The sequence below is a fragment of the Antedon bifida genome, chromosome 1, assembly GCF_963402885.1.
Source record: "Antedon bifida chromosome 1, ecAntBifi1.1, whole genome shotgun sequence".
Taxonomy (NCBI): Eukaryota; Metazoa; Echinodermata; class Crinoidea; order Comatulida; family Antedonidae; genus Antedon; species Antedon bifida.
Window position 1 is genome coordinate 12,429,897 of NC_136226.1, and position 25,202 is coordinate 12,455,098.

Here is a 25,202-nt window from a genome sequence, read left to right on the forward strand (position 1 = left end):
TTGATCATTGTTTTAAAATAACAGTTTGGTTAGGCCTAGTTCTACCACTTTGGTTGATTAATGCATGAAGGAAAAACCTCTGATTAGGTATTTATGTGTTTTTCTTCTCTTTTTCCAATTCTCCACATTGGCGATGCTGAAAATTATACTACTTTCGAATGCCTTTAATATCTCTGCTTCCATAAACTAAAGCGACCGCCACCGGATTTTGATGCGAGTTGACGGCAGTTTAAAAAATAGAATTTGCAATACTCCTTCCATCTATCCCGCCCTCCGTCGTCCACCATCCAGTATGAGTGACTCATTGCACAATTCAAGTTTAAAATGATGTTACCAATCAATAGGATATCACGCATCCTCGACATGAATCAGATTGTCATTATCATCGTCTTATACCACTTAGGTGTTCGATATCATTAACGCCTAATTACCTACCAACAAGTATTTATTATTATTATTATATTATACATTATTTTGCATTTGTTGCTAAATTTTGTTACTGTTCTTAAGTTTTTGTTAATAGTTTTTTTGTATATTTGTTATGTATTCGTTTTGTTTTATTTTGGTTGCACCAGTGTGCCACTGTAAAAAAAGTGATGACCGTAAATAAATTAATAACCAATAATTAGTATTGGTTCATACTGATTCGGTACGTCATCATAGAGCTGTAATTATCACCGTATAACAAAAAAACAACAACATAATACAATAACATGCACAATTACAATCTTTTTCTTTTTTTTACTTTAAAATGAACAATACGTTCTTTCTCATGCCCATTAATCCATAGTCGAATGATTGGCTTAGTTAATAAGCGGCATTTGAACACTTTTTTATTTCATTTCTCTCATAAGAACTTTATAAAAACATATATTTTAGACCTGGATGACTTGGTCCGCATTATTGCATTAGGAATGGCTTTTTAAAATATTAACGATTAAAAGTACTGAATACTATATAATACTGAATACTGAATAGCTTTATTTGTCCATTATCATATAAAATAATAATAGAAATTCTTCTTAAAGATTGGCAAGTAAATATTAGTACAATTAAAAACAGATATATATAAAATATAAACAAACATAAAAAAATAGAATACACAAACATTGGCCTATTGCACAAAAACTTAAGTTTAAAAAGTAGATTTTTGGAAGTTAAAAGTTAAAATACGATAAAAAGCATAAAATACTTAAAAAGTTGTAGTTTACGAGCGCTAAATGTTACTTTTACATTTTGCATGGACCTATACGCATTAATTAACTAATCATTTAATTAAATTTATATAAATAAATATGATCGGTGAAACTGTATGCGTAAGACTAGTAGTTGAAAATACAGTTTATATTTATACCTCAATTGAGGGCGCAACTGTGTGACGTCATGTTTATTTAGACAGCTCCATTAATTTATTGTGACCAAAAAAAGTAACACAACTTTTTAAATTCACTATTATTAATATAAATTTAAACAAAATAAACAGATTTTATGATAAAAAGGTTTATAAACATTCTAGCAATTGCATAATATATATGAGTAAAGCATATTTAATAGAAATATGTACTTAAATATGAATTGATTTCCCTACAGATAATGGAAATGTTCATATGACGGCGACCGGCCATTTCTGAAATTCTGACATTGCTCGTCGACCTTTGGGGAAGTTCGCGTCAAAATATCTCAGGAATTTTTGCGAATTTTTTTGCAAATGTTTTGCTGTCCGTAAAACTATTGTGGTTTTTTAATCATGAGGATACGATTGTGATGTACGAATTTATGTGAAAATGTATATTGTGTTGACAATTAAGTTACGTGAACCACAGGCAAATAATGACAGCCTATTCATCTAACTCAAGCCTTCGAGGGCTGGAAGTGGGCCCCGGGAATGGAATGGTAGGAAGTGAGCTAAACCAACCTCCTCCTCTAGTTAATCACACTGATCATCAAGTGAGTTTTGTACTTCTGTTTGTGCATATTAGTGCATTGTACATGTGATAATATATGTGTGGGCAGCAGTCTGCTTATTTTCTGAATAGAATAGGCCTAATTAAGCCATAGGAATTTAATCGATAATTAAATGACTCTTTTCTTCGAACGATGTTCGATCACAACAACGACAGATCGGTCAGAAGGTCTAGGCCTAGTAGGCCTAGGCCTACTTAAACGCTTAGACTTGTGTGTAAATGAAATAGGCCTAAACTAGCCCAGGCCTAGGGTTTGCCCTTTACTTTGATTAACTGTGCTTGGTAATGATGTGTCCTGATTTAAATTTTTTTTATCTAGCCTAAATGCAATTCACTTCTCATTTATAATTTTTTAGTCATTTATCATTTCTGTATATAATAATGAATATTATAATCCATTTTCCAGAAAGTATTTATGTTGTGTTTGTGAAACACATTAAATTCCCTGCATGATGTATTGCAATACAAAGTTATTAATAATTAAATATAGGCCCCTAGGCCTAGTTAGAATTAAATATTTCAACATTAATTTAATTATGATATTAGGAAGCATTTATGTGTTCAGTGTAATGCCTTTTTTTTGGATTATCAAAGAGTTTTATTTATATATCATCAAGTGAAGCATCCAAAATGATTTCCATCATCTTGTTGTTGACTGTAAGTAATGGATCTGGTCACCCCTTCACCTATATAACAGGGATATCCCCCTACTATCTCGAGTGCACACAAGCCAGATGTGTTCTACTAGTACTACCAGAACTACCATCGGTTAATCACTGTCTTGACACTGATGGCTGTGGTTTGCACCATCATACTTTAACAGGTCATCCACTCGACTTTAATATTAAAAGTATGGATTACGCCAGTGTTATAAAATGGATAGAGATAAGGAATCTGAAAAGCAAAACCTTAGTTTGTTGCCAGTTATAAGATAGCTTTAACCTAACCTTCACACCCATCATCTAGTTTAATTCACTATTTTATACTGACTCACTGAATATACCAACATTATTTGTAAGGGCAGACTCAAACTAGTTAGGCCTGCTTTGATAGTTTTATTTTTAATTGAATATATTGTGACATCATTTGAACATATATTTTATGTAATTTGCGCAATATAAATTAATAAATTATTATTATTATAACTTTGATCATTCCACCCTTGAAGCTCAAGCCATGTATGCACAGTAGTACTGTGATCATGTCATGTACTCCTTTGCCAATCAAATGTAAATTATATTAAAATAATGGTTATTAAATAACATTTTACAATATAAATATATAGCCAAATACAGTGAAAGTGTTAAATAACATAAGCAAAACATTGTATTAGTACCAAACGTATTCACTTACGAGGAGGAATTACATTTTTCTAACATATCTAATTACTAATTAGACCAACTGGGAAAACAATGGTATGAAGATTAGATCGTGGACCTATAAAGGTACATGATTAGATTATTAGTTTATATACTGCTACTGTGCATGAATTTGACAAGTGTTTATAAATAAATTTGTAAATAATGACTGAAGGAATAATGAGTAAATTCTTCTTAGAATATTAATTTTGGTTTTATAATTTTCTTAAAAATCTAGAACTGTATTGCTTTCATTCATTAATACTTTAAAGAAATAGTTTTTAATTTGTTAAATTACAATGTTAAACCTTGTTGGTAAAGTTTTCAGTTTAGTACCTGTAGTATTACAATGTATTTTCCAACAATGTTAATTTTGTCAAAGCGAGTCTAATAATAAACAATCATATGACAAGTATCATCATTTTTCCTTTTCTTAATTTCAAACAATATTATTATATTCGAATGGGTTTCTTAAAAGATGTTAATATTGGGAGAAAAACACTGCATGACAATTACAAAATAACATGGCATGTTTCTGAACATAGTATTACAAAATAACTAATTGTTGCATGAGTGTCACCAAGTTGGGTCCCTATCCAGTTCACATTGTTTTTTAAATGCTAAAAATATATTTTGCTCTACTCATAAAACCTTGGGACAATCATTACTTTTTTTTACATCTAGAGAATGGGTTTTCATACAGTTTTCTAGATGACTGAAGGTCAATTCAATGGCTAGATTTGGTTTTTTGTGTATTTGTAAATAAGTATTGTTCAAAATAAATCTGCTATATAATTCGAGTAAAAATCAAATAATTGGATATTATTATTCAAAAGCTAGATTTTTTATTTATTTTGTTTCTTCATTGTTAAGCAATAGCCACACTATTGTATACACTGTTGTACAGTATAAACAGCACAGTAATATATTTTGAAAATAGCATTTACAAATGGATTATTACTGTATTTATCTTAATTGTATTACTTCAATTTAATCTGACAATCTACAGTATATAATTTTTTTTTTAATAAAATAAAAAATAAGGTAGAATTTATTGTATGCATATTGTGAATTCTTGTCATTATAAAAAATGTTTTAATTGTGTGTAATATTAATATCTTGTATTTAAAGTAAGAAAACATCATACAAAATAGTATTAAATCCTGTACTGTGCCCCATTGTATCTTAGATCGGTCTATCATAAAAGGCTAGTTAGTTAGTTAGTATTCATTTTTTATTCAACACGCCATGAAAGGCACCTTATCGTTGCTATATGAAGTACCCTCATGAATATTTTTGAATAATTTCTGAAATTGATTTAATATAACCAAGTAAAATCATTCAGCATAGCCATTAATAAACAATTGTGCATGTATGATCGGTTAACAAATCTGAAATTCAAATATCTATAATTTCATTTATCGAACAAAAATTATATTAGCATACATGGTGGTATTGAACACTGGTGAGTATTTGTAGTTAATTTTATTAAACGAAAAGAAGGACGTTTTCGTTATAGAACTACAAAAGTATATACCAAACTAAAAATGTGAACCATACTATGCTTTATTGCAAGATTACTCAAGTATAGGCTGACATAATAATTTAAATATTCATGCTTTTTTAAAACTTATCGATACTGTATTCCTTTCTTGATCCCAAAGTCAAGCTAGGTCTATAAAATATTTTGTTTTTTCTTTCATAAAATCTCCTAAACTTGGTATATTTGGTGCCATATCTATTAAAAAGCAAAAAAAAAAAATTTGAATAAAATTATATTCAGAACTGTTGTTAATATGATGTGTTAACTGTTATGGATTCCATAGTTACTACCTGAGTAAGAAGTTTGAACATTGACTTTGTGTAATTGGCTCTCGTCATGAATGAACATTTAATTAATATAACGGTTAAGTTATTGAATTGATGTACAATATCTAATTACAAGACAAAAGTACAACTGTTCTTCAATTATGACAAAACCTATGGGTTATCTTAATCATTTGATTCAAATTTACACTGTGGGGTACTGAAGATAGATACAGAGTAGTTATAAAACAGATGTAGAACTATTATACAGTTCAGTAGAACCTACTACTAATGTTTTTGATTTTTAATTTGTAATGTAAACTTATTGCTTGGCACTGTCCATCAAAAGAAGAAGATGCTTAAGGAGTTACTAATTACTAGGACTTGAAAACAAAAAAGATAGGTTCTAGTGTATTAGATTTATTTGACTTTCTTACTTTGGTTTGCTTGTCTCATTCCGACTACTACTATAACTTTCAGCCCTCCAGACACAAGATGACTAATATTACAAAAGACATAGAGTATGTTTCCAGTATAATGGGACTAATTAACATTACAAAATATGCTTATCTTGTTGTATAGAATATTTATATGTCTTTGCCCAACTTACTGTAACTCTCAATTAACAAGAATGTCACACCTTTACTTCCCTGCCCCAATTAATTAATTGTACCTTCTTCTCCTCAATCAATTGTACCTTCTTCCCCTTCTTCCTTTTTCACCTCAATTCATTGCACTATCTTTCTCCCTTTTCACCTCAATTAACTGTACCTTGTTCTCCCTTCTCAATTAATTGTACTCCTTCTTATCTCTTCTCCCTACTTCATCTTAAGTCATTGTACCTACTTCCTCATTGTCCCTTCATAGAATATTTATATGGCTTTGCCCAACTTAACTCTCAATTAACACCTTTACTTCCCTGCCCCAATTAATTAATTGTACCTTCTTTCCCTCAATCAATTGTACCGTCTTCCCTTTAATCAATTGTACCTTCTTCCCCTTCTCCCTGTTTCACCTCAATTCATTACACCAGCTTTCTCCGTTTTTACCTCAATTAATTGTACCTTCTTCTTCCTTCTCCATCTCAATTAATTTGATCTACTTCACCTCAATTAATTGTACCTTCTTCTTTCTTCTCCCTTCTTTACCTCAATTAATTTGATCTACTTCACCTCAATTAATTGTATCTTCTTCCCATTCCTCATCTCCTCCTCTCCTCATTTAATTGTACCTCTGTCCCTTCCTTCTCTTCAATTAATTTGACCTTCCCATTCCTCCTTCTCAATTAATTTGACCTTCTTCCTTCTCCCTTCTTCACCTCAAATCATTGTTTTTCCTTCCCTCTTCACCAATCAATTGTACCTTCTTTCTCCGGGCTTCACCTTAATTAATTGTACCTTCTTCCTACTTCTCCCTCCTTCACCTCAAATCATTGTACCTCCTTCCTCCTTCACCAATTCATTGTATCTTCTTTCTCCGTTCTTCACCTTAATTCATTGTACCTCCTTCCTGCTTCTCCCTTCTTCACCTGAAATCATTGTACATTACCTTTTTCACCTCAATTAATTGTACATTCTTCCTTCTCCCCAATTCATTAGCCCTCCTTCTCCCTCTTTACCTCAATTCATTGTACCTCTTTCTCCCTACTTCACCATTAATTGTATGTTTTTCTTTCTCCCTTTTCACCTCAATTAATTGTAGCTTCTTCCCCTACTTCACCTTAATTCGTTGTACCTTCTTCTTCCTCCTTCTCCCTTCTTCACTTCAAATCATTATACCTCTTCTCCCCAATTAATTGTACATTCTTCCCATTCCTTCCTTCTTATCCCCAATTCATTGTACTTCTTCTCCCTTCTTCAGCTTAATTCATTGTACCTTTTTCTTTCTCCCCTTTTCACCTCAATTCATTGTACCTTCTTCTTCTTCCTTCTCTCTCCTTCACTTCAAATCATTATACCTCTTCTCCCCAATTAATTGTACATTCTTCCCATTCCTTCCTTCTTATCCCCAATTCATTGTACTTCTTCTCCCTTCTTCAGCTTAATTCATTGTACCTTTTTCTTTCTCCCCTTTTCACCTTAATTCATTGTACCTACTTCTTCTTCCTTCTCCCTCCTTCACTTCAAATCATTATACCTCTTCTCCCCAATTAATTGTACCTTCTTCCCATTCCTTCCTTCTTATCCCCAATTCATTGTACTTCTTCTCCCTTCTTCAGCTTAATTCATTGTACCTTTTTCTTTCTCCCCTTTTCACCTTAATTCATTGTACCTACTTCTTCTTCCTTCTCCCTCCTTCACTTCAAATCATTATACCTCTTCTCCCCAATTAATTGTACATTCTTCCCATTCCTTCCTTCTTATCCCCAATTCATTGTACTTCTTCTCCCTTCTTCAGCTTAATTCATTGTACCTTTTTCTTTCTCTCCTTTTCACCTCAATTCATTGTACCTACTTCTTCTTCCTTCTCTCTCCTTCACTTCAAATCATTATACCTCTTCTCCCCAATTAATTGTACCTTCTTCCCATTCCTTCCTCCTTTTCCCCAATTCATTGTACTTTCTTCTTCCTTCTTCATCTTAATTCATTGTACCTTTTTCTTTCTCCCCCTTTCACCTCAATTCATTTTACCTTCTTTCGCCTTCTTTCTTCACCTTAATTCATTGCCATTTTTGTACTTCATGCTTTAGAACCTGTAAGTGCAGAAACCCCACATGACTGCATTTTATTACAGAATGTTATCATGAAAGAATATTTAATTATTATTGTCTGGCATAATTTATTACAAATATTTCAAATTTATTCATGTTTTATCTCAATACTTGAAATTGATTGAAAGCATTTAGAATAACAATACAGGACTTTATTATAAACAGTGAAACAATAATATAGTACCATCTTTATTTACCTTTTTAGGCCCAACTCTATAAATAATTTCAACCAGTCTAGAGATTATTCGTTTTCTGGTAACATACAATTATGATTATTCAGGCTGTCATTTTGTTAAATGAAGTCTATCGGCAAATGTAATTCCAGAAATAACATAAGAAATTAGATTAGGTATTTCAGTAGTGTAATTATCATTACCTAGTTAAGCTGAGCCTTTATTCATAACAAAATCCATCTTCTTATGCATTCATGATCATACACCTATTAAAGTGACTCAATTTCAACTTTAACCTTTGCAGGTGAGGATAAAGAGAGTGTTTAAATTCACAGAGTTGAGGCCAGAACCATTCCTTTTTACTGGATATAATAATAATAATAATAATAATAATTTTTAGGTTTAAAAATATTACTTTATAATTCACTACAAACCTTGTTATCATTTGCAGTTTTAAAATTAAACAAACTCGGATAGATTATAAAGATCTTACAGAATTTCTTTACTAAGGAAAATTACTAGCTAAATTATATCATTGAATAACTACAGTCATATTGTGCATAAAATTGTCATCCGTTGTTAGTAATTTTGATTAGGAATTAGGATATTAATTACCAAAACATCTATGGCGTTTTCTGTCAAGTGTCATCTGTGTTATACGCAAGTAAGGTTTGTAGTGTGGCCAAGAAAACTAAATATTACCCATTTTATGATCACAAAGATTGTTTTTATCAATACTTTATAGATTCAATTTTAATCATATTATAAATTAGAATGTCTTCTATGCCTCAATGTACTGTGCAATATTTATTTTTCGGTCTATAATTTTGTAATCTATGTTTAAAAGAAAACCATGGTAAAGGAAAAAGTGCTCAGTTTAAAGTACATTTCTCCTATCTCTTCACTTCACTCTTCATTTCTGTGAAAATAAATATTAAATGGGGTTGAAATTAATTACTTAAACTGTGTAATTCATTACTTTATTAATTTTACTTAATTTGACTTCAATTTACATCCAACTTCCAACAGCTGAGAGCCTTACACAACAGAATAGGCCTACATAACACGATAAATTAAGAACCACCTCCTCTCCCTGCCCAGTGCCAAAAAAATAAAATCCAAAAAAATGTTTAATCATCTAAAAAATGTTTACTTTAATTATACAATTGGTTGAAATTAATAAGATTGTATTTTATTACTTGTTATTAGTATTTTTCAAAATTCACATCTAACAGAAGAGCTTGATACATGACAGTTGACACAATACAGTAAAGAAGAAAACACATTCTTAAACTAAAAACTGTCTTGAATGTCTCTTTCTTTCTGTCATGCTTTTCCCCTTCCTTGGTCACTCTTTTGATATACAATCATCTATCTATATGGTAGAAATTATTCTTAGCAATAGACTCCTTGTATTGTTGGAATATTGGATTTTGAGCATTGTGATTACTGACCCGGAACATTCTTTAGCTTGCTTCATTTAGAATTCCATCAGCACAGTAAACACACAGCATCGATGACAGAATAGCTTTTCACACATTACATTTTTCATATGATAGACATCGGCCATCATTTTATATTTTTCTTAACTATATTCTATATTTATTAAGATAGCTATGTTGTTTTTAGTATTTTTAGTTAATCAGGTTAAAAAGAAAACATAATTTAAATACATATTTTATCCTTTTTATTTAAAAATTTGACCATGGTTTTTCCACACTGTCTCATATTTTAGTAATAAAAATGCAAGCTCCCTTGAGGTTCGTGGCGGGATTTCACAGCTTGCTGTAATTGGGTAAAATATACTGATCAATATCTAGTTTGTATTAATATTCCAGTTATTAATTAATAATAATCATTGGTCATTCTTTTATTAAACTATTTAACATTATTCAGTTACTATATTTTTTTTTCATAGGAATCGTGACTAAATACTGTGTTTGATACTTGGCTGTAACAGTTCAAAACACATTCAGGTTTTGTTCATTTGACTACTAGGATAATATTATTAATTTGCTTAAATGGATTAGTATGAATAGAATAATCAAGGGGAGATGGTGCAAAATATTTGGAGAAGCGACCATTTGAGAACATCTAAGAGGTTCCAAAGAAAACTCATAATTTTCTGTACTGACTATACTGATCAAAAATTGCAAAAGCCAAAATTTTACCATACATTCCATGCTGACTCTTCTTATATTGCACTGTGTATTGTGATATTTTGTATATTTTGTAAGATCATTTTAATCCAGACCTTTTTATTTGAATTTCCCCGTGTGGGATGATTAAAGAATTTTGAATTGAATTGAATTGACCCTCCTTATAACACTGTCCCTTCCTACAAAACGTATCGTATCGTAAATAGACATTGTCCTTCTTGCCTGCTGTAGTAATGTTTTAAATATACACTGTCCCTTCCCACTATATGTCCCTTCATACTTAACATTTCCCCATATGTCTCCCGGTGTGCTGATCTGGTAGGCGCTGCACTGCTGGCTGCCGTGGGTCTGTGGAGGGCCTAATCTGAATTTCCTCAGTTTCCAGTTAAGCTTGAGGACTACAATAATACATTTAACATTTAACATTTTTACAGCTGTTGATTCCTATAATAATATATTGTTAATTGCTATGGAATGGAATAATTACTTGGTAATTTCTAGCAATTTTTGTATACGAGGATCATATAGAATGCATTCATGTTCATACGCTCAACACGCTGAATGTGTATCGAAGGGAGAGAATGTGAAGAATGCTTCTCACGCTGATACGGTCAACACAGGCGTAGTAGTGCGTGACTGCGTAGGGTATATCTGATTGGTCGATTGCAGCGGCCATCTTGTTGGTTCCCTCTCCATGTAGAATCACTTTTTGAACTGCGATAACATTGCAGTTTGCTATCTAGCCTTTGGCTATATAAAATCATTGGTCCCTTCATACTTGATATTTCCCCTTGCTGTTTTTTCCAATGATTCCACGTCTTGTAGAGATGTTTTTATTAATTTATCAAAATCCTACAAACGATCTAAAGCTAATTTAAATGCCTTTTTGATCTAAATTAGTGTATATCTCTCCAAAAATGTACTTCCATCGCGGAACCAGTCATGACATTCAATTCACGGCGAAAGTACACAACAGGTGGTGCTGTTGTATTTCAATAGTATTATTAAAAAAATATTTTCCAAATGTGAAAAGAATTTTTTTTTTCGTACACGAAAAAACTTCTATTAAACGATCGTTTAATAGTGCGTACTATTGCACGCCATGTGACCCACAATCATCCAATCAAATGACAGGAATTTATTTAGGTGTTATATAATGATATAGACACCTTCCTACTGTACAGTACTAGTACTGTTTTTAATACACTGTCTTCACTTTTCTCTTACTTACAAATTGTTGATTCCTACAATAGACACTTTTTCCTTCTATTCATTTCATTAAACACATGCCCCTAGTATTAATCTTTTCTTCTAAACTTAGCTAAACTTGTCCTATGACTAGCCTACTCTACAGCTATATGTCTTGATACTATGCAAATTCAGTTGGAGGAATTTTATATCAAAAAATAGATACTATGAATAATTAATTAATTGTTAATGTCAAATTTTCAAGGTTGAATGAATATGAATGTATGAATTAATCAAGGGATAAATGACTACAGGCAGGATATATAAAGTATTACAAATACTGTAGATTCATGGATAGAACATTTCATGAGATAAATAACTGTAGTAAGTATCGATGTATATTTTCATTATGCATGAATTAATTATGGATAGTATGACTTTAGGCCTTTTGAAAAACCTCCTCGCAAGGGTTATTCTACAATTTCATCGGAATGATTTTCTGTCCAGTTTAACATGATTTCTTGAATCTGATTTAAGAATAATTGATTCAGAATTAATTACGATTTTATGAAAAAGAACAACTTTAAAACAAATGGTTTGTCTGGATTTTTTGACCTCGAAAACTAAAATTACTGTTTAGCTGTCTAATATTAATAACTGAACTCAAATTATAAAATGAATTTTATGAATATGTATTTGAATATAATGTAACCAGGCTGTGAACTTCACAGAGCACAAATCTATCAAAGTACATTATTAATGGTTATTTACAAACAGGTAATTATTTATTGCGAGCTATTGCTGTGTAAACTGTCTTGCTTTAGTCTCTCTCAAAATACTGCATTTATAGTCTTGTTTTGAAATTGACAACAGAGGAAATTATAGATACTGTCATTGTCACAAAGAAGTGCTTTTGCTGGTATCCTGGTTTACAAACGTGAAAATCTACAAGGTGCACTTGGTTTTCTATAATTAATTTACAGGTTATGATGCTACTACTAGTGTACAGAAGTATGCACTGTATAGTACATGAACTCGCAAACAATTATATACAGTATAAATGTAAATCATGAAACCAAAGTCATTATCAGTAAGATTATGAATGAATAATAACAACACAGCACCATACAGATGACATGCGCGCCTACTTCTTGTACATGGGCTTCATGTACAAATCTGTTTGTGCACTAATCTGTTTGTGCAGTAATTTCTAGCAACATGAATTCTTATATACTAAGTATGGTGGGTAAACTCTACTTGCTTCAGATAAGATAGTATCCAAAGTTATACAATGGTGGTATTTTTCGTAGGCAGAAAATTCGAAGCGCTGCCTTTAATGATAGTGGTGTATGTTTATTTTTCTTTCACCTCTTTTTTTCCAACTTTCAGGAAAAGTCTGCATACTCCTGAGGTCTAAATATGTTCATTGCGTAATTAAATTTCATTTAGATAAACGTAAAATCCGTTCCCTGTAAAGGAATCTCTCAATTCACAGTTCAGTGATCATAGGTTGTAGCTTTAATTAATATTAATTTTATGTTCAGGCTCCAGTAGTACTTACATAATATCATAAATAATGTTGAGTGAGGCACTAGTATAAATTAGTACAAAATTAATCAATGGACTTTGCATGTAAACTTAAATATTTAATTATTTTTAAAATGAAATTTTAAACTGATTGAGTTTAAATGCAACAATGCCTTTATACTTCAAAATGACTTTTTAAGAATTAAGGTACTGTAGACAACCATTTAATATCATTTTCCAGGAGGCCAAAGTAAACTCTAAGCATACTGAGTGTATGATATGGTACATGCTGAACAGACAAGGCAAATTATTGAATTTCAGTCAAGACAAAATAAGAAATATATTGTCTTTGTACAAAAACAATCCCACTGTATCTTCCTTAACTGGCTACAAAAATTTGACTGTTTCCATATAGAAACAAATAAAAAAGGAGGAAATTGCTTACAGAACACATTGTTGGCAAATCCCAACATACCATCATCATGTCTTACACAGAGTTAATTACATTAGATTAGTTTTCTATGGCAAAACAAATACTAATGTACAGTATATTTGCTGTAAATTTGTGAAAATCTGGTATTTGGTACATAGTCTTTTTTATCGTATTTATAAACATGTGTTGACATTGTGAATTTGTTCCCACTGGTTATTTACGTTTATAATGAAGAAGGTTAATTTGATACTCATTTGTCAATTTAATATCTAGAAACAGTAGTCAGCTGTTCATACTGTACATTAGCTATTCTATTTATAGCTCATGACATAATTAATTAAACAAATCAAAGGAAGAAATTAGTATTTGTAATATTACACTTGGGATAAGTATGGTAAGGTTTGTTTCTTGATAGCTAATTTATTTGCTATTTATTTGATTATTTCACCATTTACCCATTGAACATCTTTCTATCTATATTCTGAAATTAAAACCAACAGAATACTAGACAAAAGAAAGCACTATTATTACAGTATACTGTAGCTTATCATTAAATCAAATGTATTCTGTACTATTTAGTTGACTCCCTAAAAATCCATGTACATGCAAAACCAAGTACTTTACAAATCGTACCATGACATTTTGTGTTCAAAAGGAGAGATTATATTTTAGGTGAAGTACATTACTGAATAATGTGGTCATTGAAATATAGTAGAATTCCTATTAAGGAGATAACTTTAATTAATTGAACACTACACTAGTATTTATTTACTGTAGACTTCAGAAGTACACGTAGACATGATTTTACCCATGACGCATTAACAATAACTGATACTTCAGCTTCTTCTGTATACTTACAAGTTTTTTTTTTATACCCGAGTAGATTATAATGATGTATAAAAAGAAACTGGTAGGCTTTTAAAATTTATTGGCAAATGCTTTACGATTATTGTTGATACTGAGTGGGATCTTTCTAGAGCTTTTCTGTGATTCAGTTTACTATTAAAATCAAGTCAAGGCAAGTCAACAAAACCTATCTATGGTACTTATATTGGCATTACTAAACTTTGTAATTTAAAAACGTTATTAAAGTATTGACAAAAATATTAACTATCTCAATTTAAAAAAATTAAGAATCTTTTAATATCGTAGTACAGTTTCCAGAAACCATCCTTTGGGACATCCGCATATCTGTCCAGTTGCACGTCTTACAGCTACTTGTTCTGGATGTTGCCCTTTCTTACATTTCCAATTCAGAATCGGTATTGCAAAATTGGTCTTTATTAATTAGTGTCTTATTATGTTTCAATCTTACAAATGATGGATGCTTGCTTGTTTGTAATATTTTGTCTACATTACTCCTAGGAAGCTTAAGTGACTTAGTTGAAACAGTGACATGTTGAATTCTTAAAATAACAATAATCATGCTAAGAAGAATAGTTCTGAAATGGGCAGAGGAAGGATTCTACTTAAAAATAACTGCTATATTCCTAAGCCTGTATAATTATTGATTTGAATTTGTCTTGGTTTAGTTAACATACAGGTTTTGAGTAGTACATGCATATTAGTTAGTGATTGCTAGAGGCTGGACAAGGACTTGCATGCTTTATATGTACTGTAAAAAAGAAATATGATTATGCAAAAATGGACAACCATTGGGCCAACTTCAATTAAAAATATAGTATACAAATATTTCCTGGGCATGGTTAAAATTATAGGCCAAGGTGATATGAAGACTATATTATATCTGAGACGAAGTTGATAGGATATAGCATGTCTCCAGATCACAGAGGGCTATATTTTTTACCGTGCCTCGATGAAAGCCCAGTAAATATTTTTTTATATACAGTACCATGCAGTTCAGTTGCAGGCTAGACCGAAGCGAACGCATAACAATTAACATGGACTTGATTGGAGTAGGCCTGGCTAGTGCAGTGAGTGGCACAGTTCGGTGCGAAGAAACAAACATCAACAAAAGGCCTGAATTTGATAATTTGCTACGTCCAAATAAGCAATAAATATTTATATACTTTATTTGTTCATATTTTAACTGGCCGCTAAACATACTAAATCCTCAGAAAGTTGATAACCATCGTAGGCTAGTGCACCTACGCAATCGTCGCATAGCTCGTGTGGATCCGATTGTGTATATTGAGATAAGATAAGGAAACAGATATACGCAGTTTAGGCAGTCTATATTTCGAGGGCATGGCAATAACTGTAGACCAGCGATTAACCAATCAGATGCCATGAATTGAAAGTTGCCGGTATATAATATTAAATATATAATTATAATGGGTCTTCACTTGCTATAAAATTATAGTACTGCTAAGTTGGTTATGAATTCAGTTTTTTTGTGTAGCCATTGAGTAAAATAAACCTTCGTACCTCCCGATAAGGAAACCATTCTACGCCTCTGAAATACAGTATCAATTCATATTTTTAATTAATGAGATTTCTCATCACACCAATAAATTAAAATAAAGTGTTATACTGCCCTCTATAGTCAGGATAGCTAAATACAACTAGGCAATTTTGATTTATAAGAGATTCACAATTTTAATTCCTTATATTTATTACAATACAAGTAAATAGATACAATTTAAATGATTACAGTATAATACTTGCCTGTAAAGATATTATAATTGTTATTTTTATTATGTTTTACAGTAGCTATGCAACCTGTACATCTTCACTTATAACAATATACTTTGATCTTTTGTTTTAGTCTGGAAAAGTTGGCAAAAAGAAGCATAGAATGAAGCCATCGAATGGTAGTTTTTCAGACACAAGTTCCAATAGTTTTATTATTCGGCAGGTAAGTTTTGTTTTATTATCCACAAACACTAATTTTAGAATATTTTTTTATATTTAGCCTGATTTGAATTGGAGAGGGAAGAGATAGGGGAATAAGGTAGGGTTGTGAGACAAGGAATGAACAAAACTATTTTGGCCATTTATCTTTGAAACTGATTAACAATGAGCACAATAATAAGTGACAGAGGTACAGTTTTCAGATTTGGATCTAAATGTGTATTGTCTGAGCAATATTTTATACTCTCTACACCATTTTGGCAATCTATATATTTAAACTTTCTTTGTTTGTATTGTTAAGAAAAAAGTACCCAAAAATGTTTAAAAGACATGCTTCACAAAACTCTTTCTGTTTCAAGGATAATAAATATTATATAAAATCTGAGTTATAATAGAATATGAAATAGATATGAAAGAACCTTTTTATAGCATGTTGATTCAAACTTCCAACCTGCCTTTAATTTTAACAGTTTACTTTTAAAAGTTTACAATTTACATATGTCAAGGCTACAAGGGTTTGAAGTAGTAAGTGATGTGATGGGCATTTACTGTTGTTACGTTGTTTCAACTACATCCCAAAACCAGGAATACCAATAACAGATTTTCTGAAGCCTGCAAGAATTTTGAACCATTTAAGAATATTGTAGTTTTCTGACAATTTTCAGAAGTTTGAGGGAGTGAAATTTGGAATAGAGTGGATTTAAAATATTACCTAATTATCACCCTTTTCTGATCATCTATGTATAGGTACAAGTCCTTGTAGGAATAATCAATTGATTCTCAGTAATTCACACATTTCCATAAGATTGTTATACTACAGAAGTGAGTTAAGATATACCAAGAGTTATGAAACTCAAACACCACGATCAAAATATTTCTTTATCATTGTTACTTTAAGTTTAACTCCTGATTATTGGCAGTCATCAAGGAATGCAATATTCAATAGATATTATTATTAATATTGACCACTTTACAATAGTTTAATCGGCAAAACAGGAGAGGGCTCCCTCCTTTGGGACCGGCCATCTAATTAGAGTTGTCAGCTGTAAGTGTTAGCAGCCTTGGAGCTTTGGGCCTGGTTAACACCTTATCTCCCATCGCCCATCTTATTTGTAGCAGTAAGCCATATTCGTGCGGTTAAATCTTACTTATAAATACCATTTTACGGTTGTATCTATTTTTTTGATGGGCTTTTGGGAGAGGATGCTACCAAGTTTGATCAGGTCAGAATGCGACAAAAGCAAAATGAGGTAAAGATTATTATTTCAGTTGTTGGTATCTTTGGATTAATTAGTTTTAATATGATGAACTTGACTTGGCATTAATTAGTGTTAGATATTTTGTTAAATTATAATATTGTAGGTTGGTTTAAAACTTATTACAATAGAGTAATTTTTAAATTTTAAATTTAAACACATGAAACAAAAAATTGTCAGTGTACAGCCCAATACACCATCAGAAACTGATACAGTATAAAGTAAGTCTGCTTGCAGTTGCAGGAACATTTCCGCCTTCGCCACTGCCGTACAGCCAAATGCTGCACAATACGACATTATTGCTACGCCAAATTCAGATTAATACACTGTATGAAATCAAAATTTTTTAATGAAAATGTTCCCAGACTAGTTTTTTTATCAATCAATATCATATCAGTTATTAAGATTAATACAATTTTATTTCTAGTTGCCATACAAAGATTATTCTTATTTTACATTTTTGCAATTTGTGGCCCCTGAAATAAGTGATGTCTAATGTGTATGTGATTGTGAACAAGCAACCATTGTTTGTAGTACAGTATTAAGCAATTGATATTTTGTGTTCACTTTGGTTTATTCTAAAAATATACCAGCTTATCATTAAATTCAGGTCATGAAAAAATATAGATCAATAAACAGAGGGGGTATGGTTATTAACGGTAATATCTGAACTATTCAATGTTGTATCATATTCAACAATTGTTTGCATTGTGTTGTAAATATAGTGCTAATCAATATTCTATCAGTTTTGTGTTTGATCATCATTACAGATTGTACTATTTAATGGTTTTAAATGTATGCATTTGTTATCATAAAATTACAATTTTATCTAATTCAGAAAGTACAGTAATAAATTATGTTGACACTGTTATTGCCCTTATCAATTTAACAATTTATTCATATTTATTCACTGCTGGCATCCACAAATTCACTTAGTAAAGCATAGAACCATTTCCCACAAACTATTGGAGGTTTTATAGGCGTTCAAGTCTATGTTAAATTGCACATGTAAATATTAATTTTGTCATGTAGCGATATTATTATTAGATATTTAATGCAGTATGCATCATGTAATATTTTATTTTTAACTGTTTCTTTTACTCGCATACATGTCGTGTGTTAAAATTTGTCAACTTTTACATTAATCAGTTTTATTACCTGCATAATTATGAAAGACTATTATTGTAAACATGTACCGTACAGTATTCTAAAAAGTCTGAACCCTTTTGCAATAATGGAATGCTCGGTAACAATGCTTGAAATGGTTTTTACAAGGTTGTCTCTGCTAACACAGAAAAGGTGATCAAATCCATACAGAGGTGAAGTAATGCCTGACAGAGACCAATGAATTTGCTACCATACAGGTGTGAAAGAGTGTAAGGTAAATTTGCATAACAACAACCCTGTCCGCTTTCAAATGCATTTTGCAACATCCCCCACAATAACAGAATCATTAACTTCAGCGTACATGGAATTTTAAGCAACTGCATCTGTCAGAATCATGGTTTGGTTTGAAGATGTTTTTACCGCCCTTGAAGATGCCTTGCTTCCGGGAGGTGGAAATAAACCGCCTCCCAAAAAACCGGAGAAAAAGAAAGAACCAAAAAAAGAGAAGGAATCTAGTATTTTTAGTAATTTCATCGGCGATGATAAAACAGATGGGAAATCTTCAGGTACCAGTAGCAGTTTTTTTGATATTCATAAAATGGCAAGCACCACACTAGGTCTTGGGACGGATGAACCTAAACCAGAAGAAGGCCCAACACCTGCTAAGAAAGCAGCTAAGCCAGCGCCGAAACAAGCACCAAAGAAAAAGACCCCAGTGAAGAAGCCCTCTCCTATGCCAAGCCCAAGAAGTGATGGTGAACGAATATTTGAGATCACCCGTTTAGCCGTTCATGCTCAAAAGCAGAAAGAAGCCGAATTAAAAGAGAGTTTAAGGAATGAATTAAAGATGTTAGAACATAAAGGAAGTGTAGATTCTGATAAGGACTCTGGTGTAGATGTTGGGATGCATGTACCTCCAAGGAAACTAGCTCTACCTCTACCTGAACCTCTTGCTACCAGTGCTGTGAGTTTATTATTACCTTTCTATTTTTTGTTTTCATCGATATCTTTTTTGGTTTTTTGTTGTTGATACTGTATCAATTGATTTTGTGAAATTGTTTAAATAGATTGACATGTTGGCATTACGTTTGATAAAGTTTTATTTTTTAAATTTTTAGTAAGTTGTGCACATTACATTATGTGCTGGTTGTGAAATCCTAATTTAATAAAAAGTACTTTGCTATCATTTAGTTCCCTATATTATCCTAATCAATTAAACTTATTTATATATTTTAAACTATTTTTTTATATGACTTTTTTGTATGTTTAAATTTTATGTGTAGTTCTGACTGAATTTGCCTATTTTTGTCCATAATTTTTATTTTTTAATGTTTTGATTTTTGTATTACAATATTTTTAGACTTTTTCAGACGTCTGCTTTTTCTAAATGTTTTTTATACTACCTGAAATGTTTAAAATATTTAAATTTATTTTTTTTTCTTACTTGGTTGTTGGTTTAGGTTAAGTGAATACCTTTATTAGATACAAATAAATTAATATTTTTTATAGACAAATATTTATTTTTATTTTTTTGAATATATTTTATATGTTTTTAAAACATTAATTTCGTATGGTTAAAGGGATTAGTATTTTTAACATCATATTTATTGATATTGTTTACCGATTTTGTTATTATTTTTATGTTTAAAGTGTATTCAATAATTTAATAATAGTTTTCATTGCAAGACTTTTAATACGCTCTACTACAGAACATTTATCATCACTTTTGCTATAGGTAGGTTACATTTTTATTTTTGCATTGAAATACTTAGAATTAGGTATTGTCTAATAATTGATTGAATAATATCAGTTCAAAAGTTTAAGCAGTATCATACAGTATACTCCGATAGAGGATATCAGTTACTGCTCTATTCATGGAAAATAATAAAATAAAATTCATTTGAAATTAAGGTTAGTAAATAGTAGTAGGAAACTTGAACAACTCCCTGCTTTAAGTGACCCTGTAACTTGTACTTTATTCCCACTGCTTATTAAAAGTAATTAAACTTAATACTAGTTGAAAAGTTTAAATGATATCGTCATAGTAGACACAATGACATCAGTTTTCATGGAAAATAATAAAATAAAATTCATTTGAAATCAAGCTTAGTACATTAGAAAGCTTTACAAATTTAATAAGTGATCCTGCAACTTTAAAATAGTAATTAAACTGAATTTTGACAATTTTTGAAAAGTAAGATTACTGAAATTCAGAAAGATTATTATGGGTGTTGTTCTATTGTTAATTATTTGTGATATATCCAAAGCAAATTAAAAAAGTAAATGAAATTTAGAAAGTGGATGGATCCATGAAATTATGAACTTTTATTTTTGATATACTATTATTAATATTATGTGTTAGTGCTTCCCTGTTGCTGGATCTGCACCTTATACACATTGAATAAACTACTAATATATCACATTTACTAATAATAATCATTATTTTATATATTTTCATCTTTTTAATTTGGTGTTATTTAGTGTAAAGTTACAAGAAGCAAATTGTTAAAAGTACAGTATGGGATACGGTCATCGTGTGCAGTTAAATTCTCTTTAATTAACATAACAATGAATTATTGATATTAAAGTGAAGCCGATCAATAATACAATGTAAAACGTTATGAAGAATTTCCATATAGGCTGGACAATTTGAATTTATTGATGATTCATTATTTTATACCAAACAAAAATTGTTCAGATTTAAATGTCATCCGTATACATTACAGATGAATTAAAAGAATAATATATTCAATTTATAATTAATTCAATAAATTGTGATTCAAGCCGAAGGATGATTAAAATGTTATATTTGTTCCTTTACTAAACAATTTTTTGCTATAGTAATGGTGAACAAATAAAGTTACAGTACAGTACTATTACAGTACAGTACCTATTACAGTACAGTACCTATTACAGTACAGTACCTATTGAGAGGACAATTTCGAAACCCAACAAGTGTCCCATTAATAGGGTTATCCCCTTAATTGTGGTTGGCTGTTACATTAAACATATTACACTTGTTTCACAGAAAGTGTCCCCTGAATATAGGTGTCCCAAAGAAAGAATGTTTACTGACAGTACACAAGAATAGCTTTCACTTTGTTTACTGCAAACAACATTGACATTCAGCTCTTCAAATTGTCACAATTTGCAAGGAATGTGTTTTAAAATGTTTATTATGTTTGAAGTATGGTACTATAGAGAACAGTAAACTTTTCATCATAACATTACTTGGTTTATGACACTCTCCTTTCCCATTTTTGAAACAAACATTTTTTGGGTTTGTTAATTGTTTTACATTTTTATAATATATTCACAAAGTGTTTCCCTTTCCCTTAGTTTCATTCAGTGCTGTGTACTGTAAGAAGACAAATACTGCCCTCTCTCATTTTTAGATCTTGCTTTCTTCCAACTGGGGAAACAAAATGTTTAATAAGAGAATTAGGGAAATTTGTCATGTCATTAGTTAATAACTGAATATGGAATATTTCAATGTTGACTATATATTAATAGTTAACATAATTATAATTGATTGAATACAATTTGCTTTTAAGGAACCACTTTATTCTGCTAAAGTTTTAAGTTTAGAAAAAAAAACACATTTTAAAATAAAAATTGTTTTTGTGGTTTTGGAGCATATTTAATAACTTAATTTATTTTATAATTAATATTTAATTACTAATTAAGTTAATAATTTAACAGAACAAAATCTAACATCATGAAAACAAGTGTTAACAACAATAATAGCAAAACTATAAGACATGGCTATAGACCACACTAACAAAACATTTTTACCAAATTTAATTCTAAAATCGAAAAATAAAATCACAAAGTATATTTGCATTTGTAATAAAGTATTTTTAATACAAAACCATTTAAATTAATTTATCGTCTCATTAAAATATTAATCACTCAAATTTAGGTGACTCAACATTTGTAGGTGCGGCAGTTGACATTATTAAATATTTTCTGCATCACCGACTGGATAAATTTTGCTTGTAGTTTTAAACTTATAATCTCCTTAAAACCTTTAAACTTTATTTTTGTGAACATTAAGGGCACATAATAATGTTTTATTAAATTTACTGAGTTTTAATTTTAGTTGTTATTTTTATAACGATTTTTATTTAGAGTCTCTATCTAATCAAGCTTTAATCACACATTGAAAGCCCCAAAATGGGTATGATAATGGTGGTAGGATATCTGCATATTAAGCAGGACATTTCTGGTTCAAATCTCAGTTCCAGTGGCTGTTTCATTCTCGCAGATTCCTCATTTTCACCATTTATAAATAAAATTATTTTCCATCCCGATCTACTGTAGAGTTTCTCCATGCCTGTGAATTAATATTTATTTATTAATTACTTTTTCAATTTTTCGATATCAAAGAAAATATTTAAATATAATTTTACTGTAAATTCATAATGATTAATAATATTTATGAATAATTATTAGAAATGTATGAGTAGAATAATTAATTAATTAATTTATACTGTAAACCACTAGTACATAAACAGTTTCTTGGGAAAATTTAAATATTAGAAATTTCATAATTATTTTAAAATGATGAATATTATAAATTATACAAAATAGCCTTGCTGATCATTTCTACTTACGGTAGCTTCATATTAACAATATTACAGTAATTAGGTAATTTTAATTATTATATTAACGAGAAAGAAAGAAATGGCATGTATATTCATTATTCATAACTGATTGGTATTATGCATTCTGCATACATATGCTTGTTATGAGAGTGCTCACCCTTTTTCATAGTAGTTATATGTATAAAAAATATTCAAGCATATTAAGCTAGCTGAAACCAATATGTCTCGCATAAATAATGGTATCTTCCATTCTCTAATCAGGTAGATCAATTTTGTATAAAACACAATTTAATTATATACTGTAACAATTAAAGAAAGCATTTACTTTGTGTTATTCTAATGTTAATTGCAATTTATTTGCGATAATTTTTTGATATATATTTGTAGTATACTTTGTGGTTAAATGATTATCCAATAGATTTGGTAGATAAGATAATGGTAGAGTCCAATGGATAGGTAGTTAATCAGTATCAGTTAGCGTTGATCTTGGAGCAACAGCAGTATCCTAGGCTAAGATCTTCCCTTGAGATTCTTGTCACAATAGCGTTCACATAGTGGAATGATACCTTTTACGTACCCCTGAGTGATATTCAGCATAGATGTGTAGCGGCAAGCGGGCTATCTGACTGTGTACAATATTTATCATATCTGAAACTGGTGAAAGTAAACGGACTAGCCATAGACTCCACCTAATTTGTTGTCACCATGACGCTGTCCAAATTATTGATGTGCCTGAGTAGTGTTTGCTCATATCTAGAAGCATAGCAATAGCGGAGCCATGATTACTCTTGAATGAACGTATTGACGTATATCAACGGATCAGCAATCGCCTTTGGAATAACTTACTGACTATATTAAGAAGACAGGGAAAAAAAACAAGTGGAAAGATCGACTGTTGTATTTTATATCAAGATTTAACATTTTTACTGAGGATATAACATCTCATGGAGAGATTTTTATGACTTGGTTTGGTTTGACGTGTAGGGGTCCATCATGACTTGGACTCGGAAAGAACCGACTCGAGGATCTTACGCCTCTATCAACCAATTTGATCCTGACATCCCAATATCAACAGATGAGGTAAAATGCAACGACGTGTATTATTATATTATATTATAGAGATATTTAAACATGCTTGCTAGAATGAATTAAAAATAAAATAATTTTTTAATGTAAATAAGTAATTTTACATTTAAATTAATTACTCTTTCAATGTTCAATATTTTCTGTTAAAATATCCATAATAATTATTACCAAAATAGAGAATATAAAATATCATATTAAATGAAAGAAACATGAAAAATCCTTCGGATATTATCAGATTATAATAATATTGATTTTAAAAGTCATTATCATATAAAGGGAAAATTTGTCATGCTGCTTATTCACTACTCTACAAATTTGTTATTTATGAATTACTATGAGGTACTGTAGCCTCAATTTAGTGAGGGTATGTCGTATTTGATTATGTTTCATTCAGCTACTGATTTAATGTCATACATAATATATTAATGTTCACATTATTATGGAGTACTTATTGCCACCTCTTGTTCTACTCAATGTATCATTACAGAGCTTACGTTTATATTACATGCACCTAGATCATTATACATTTTTTATTTAGGCATTTACACATGCTCAGAATTTAATACAAAATATTGAAAATATAGCTATTGTAGTAACTAGCCTAAAATTGATATCATATACAGTTCACTAGATGCATACATGTATGTTTTTAAAATCAAGCAAATTTGAACTTTTCTGTGAATCTGTTTATTTCAGATACCTTACAATCTATAATTAGTAGATAGATATCTTTGAACCTAATGATTTATTATTTGGAAATATTTAAGCAGTTTTCCTTCAGCATACAATAGCAAACCCAAGTAGGGGCTATTTTTAGGGGTGTTCCATTCTGTCAACATCCTCTTTATAAATTCAGAATTTAATTATGCTAGCTAATTTTTGTCAATGTTAAAAAACAACCTTGAATAAACCATTAGATTTATGTTTGTTTAATTGTATAAATTTATGATAATTGACATCTCATCATCATATTGTCATCACTATAAATCATCATTTTGTTATCTACTACAAATG

At 30.4% G+C, this 25,202-nt stretch overlaps 1 protein-coding gene across 7 annotated transcripts in view; it reads left to right on the forward strand.

The window, feature by feature from the left end:
• The first annotated feature begins 1,631 nt into the window (after positions 1-1,631).
• Positions 1,632-25,202, forward strand: part of LOC144842597 (voltage-dependent L-type calcium channel subunit beta-1-like) — a 69,137-nt gene continuing 45,566 nt past the window's right edge. For 5 of the 7 annotated variants that reach the window (XM_078699057.1, XM_078699048.1, XM_078699065.1 and 2 more), the window contains exons 1-2: positions 1,632-1,947; positions 16,047-16,136. In XM_078699057.1, the coding sequence (XP_078555183.1) occupies positions 1,831-1,947; positions 16,047-16,136 (207 nt within the window). In that variant the 5' untranslated portion in view covers positions 1,632-1,830. Of the gene's footprint in view, positions 1,948-16,046; positions 16,137-23,494; positions 24,183-25,202 lie in introns of those variants that run through there. The other 2 variants (XM_078699082.1, XM_078699102.1) reach the window with 1 other exon arrangement.